Here is a 2,078-nt window from a genome sequence, read left to right as displayed (position 1 = left end):
CCCCACCCCACCAGGCCGACCCCGCTGCCTGGAGGGTGGGCCAATCTGGGCAGGAAGGGCTGCCCCCAAATCACTCAACACAGGCGTCTCGGCTCACTCCCATGGCGCCTCCGCGGGGTCCCAGGGCTCCCACGGGACCTGCCCAGCCCCGGCATTTCCTAAGGCGCCTTTGTCTGCCCAGAGGCCTCAGAGTGACCCTCTCTGAGCCCTTCACTCTGTCTAGATGCAGCCCTGTCCCTCTTTTCCCCACACTTCTGGCCACACAGACCTCAGCACTGCCTCCCCGAACATTCCCTCCCCAGGACTCTGTGCCCAGTTTGGCCTTAATTTCCCATCTTGCTAACCCCCCGGGCTCTGGACTAGGATGCCCTGAGGTTACTGGGAGAGGAAGGCTGGCAGGCAGAGGCATGAGTGCCTGGCACTTCCTGGTGAGTCAGGACAGGCAAGCAGGAACTGGCTTGGGGCTGGGCTGTCTCTCCTGCAGCCCCTGCCTGGTGACAGTTTCCCTGTGCCCTGCTGACTCCTCACCCACCACTCCCACTCACCCCGTCCTCCTGCTGGAGGATGGCCCGTCAGCACCACCAGCCCAAAGGCCCCTGAGACCCTCAGATGCTGCTTACACTGTCTACACCTGCTCACGCTGTCTACATCTCAGCTTCCTTCCCGCAGACTTCCCACCGGAGCCTCACCATAGCCTCCCATATCCTGGGCATTTCCACACTGCACTGCTGGCATGAATGATGGGCACAATTGGGTCTACAGGGCTGGGCCAGTTCGGGGATGCCCAAGGCTCTACCAAGCCAGGGTGCCAACTGTCCTACATTGGCACAGCCACCCCCACCTGAGGCGCTCCAGGCCTTGGCCAGGACCCAGCTCTGCTGTGGGCTCACAGGGCAACCCTGTGTAACAGGGATCCTTCTGACAGAACACCTGGCCCTACCCACCCCCAACTTTCCTGACAGGGTTGCCTCCACAACCTGCCATGCCATCCAAACACCAACAAGCGCTCTCAGCTCCAGAATGCTCCACGCTCAGCCTCGGACCCTGGAAGATGGCACTCCCTTTGCCAGGAAAACCTTCCTCCCTCCTGCCCTGTTCCTTCCCCAGCCTGGTTCCCTTACAGCCCTGAGATGGTGAGCTGCCTCAGAGCAGGAATGCTGGCTCCCACCTCCAGGTTGGCCTCCCTGACTCCCCTAGGCCCTGCTCTGGGCTCTCCTGTGTCTGGCCTCCTCTCTCACAGGCCTTCCTGCCCTGAATCCTCACTGATTGCTTCACCTCCTCCCCAGACTGGGAGCTCATGAATGAAGTCCCTGTCATTTCATGTGCCTCAGTTTCCCCAACTGCAGCTGGTGACTGAGATCTAGGAAATTAAGGATTCCAAATGCAAAACAGACCCAGTCATGTACTTGTGCCCATACCCTGCACACCCAGGCTCTGCCCCTGTGAATCTAAGTCCCACCCCTGTGTTCTGGGACCCACAACTTTGCAAGCACTGGCCTCACTAAAAACTCTTCCCTGCCTAGGTGCGCTGGCTTACCCCTGTAATCTCAACACTTTGGGAGGCCAAGGTGGGAGGACTGCTTGAGCCCAAGAGTTTGAGACCAGCCTAGGCAACATACAAAGACCTCATCTCAGTAATAATAATAACAGGACGACAAAGAGGACCAAGACGAAGACGAAGAAGAAGCATCAGCAGCCAGGCGTGGTGGTGCCCGCCTGTAGTTCCAGCAACTCTGGAGGCTGAGGCAGAAGGATCCCCTGAGCCCGGGAGGCCCGGGCTGCAGCGGGCCGTGACGGCGCCACTGCACTCCAGCACGGGCAAGAGAACGAGACCCCGACTCCGCAGGCCTGGACACCCCTCCCTGCCCACTCACTTGGGGTAGAGGTTCTGCACCCAGACCAGCAGCATGTAGGTGTCGCGATCGCACAGCTCGAACTGCGCCATGGCGGCCAGCTGGTCCGCGAAGTGCCGGTGGTAGCTCTCGGCGTAGGTCGCCACGACGCCGAACTCGGCGGGGAACAGCGGCTTCAGCCGCTCCACCACGGCCTCCAGGTCCTCCTTCATGGTGCGGCCCATG

The 2,078-nt window shown here is 60.8% G+C and overlaps 1 protein-coding gene across 1 annotated transcript in view; it reads right to left on the bottom strand.

The window, feature by feature from the left end:
- The window catches only part of TNFAIP2 (TNF alpha induced protein 2), a 7,336-nt gene extending 5,260 nt beyond the window's left edge, over window positions 1-2,076 (bottom strand). Inside the window, exon 1 of the mRNA XM_008050351.1 lies at window positions 1,875-2,076. Within this exon, the coding sequence (XP_008048542.1) occupies window positions 1,875-2,065 (191 nt within the window). The 5' untranslated portion in view covers window positions 2,066-2,076. The remainder of the gene's footprint in view (window positions 1-1,874) is intronic.
- Between the last annotated feature and the right edge of the window lie 2 nt (window positions 2,077-2,078).

Source organism: Carlito syrichta, unplaced genomic scaffold (assembly GCF_000164805.1).
Source record: "Carlito syrichta isolate Samal-C Ts95f unplaced genomic scaffold, Tarsius_syrichta-2.0.1 Scaffold144552, whole genome shotgun sequence".
Lineage (NCBI taxonomy): Eukaryota > Metazoa > Chordata > Mammalia > Primates > Tarsiidae > Carlito > Carlito syrichta.
The sequence above is the reverse complement of the archived record's forward strand: the minus strand, read 5'-3'. Positions and strand labels throughout refer to the sequence as shown.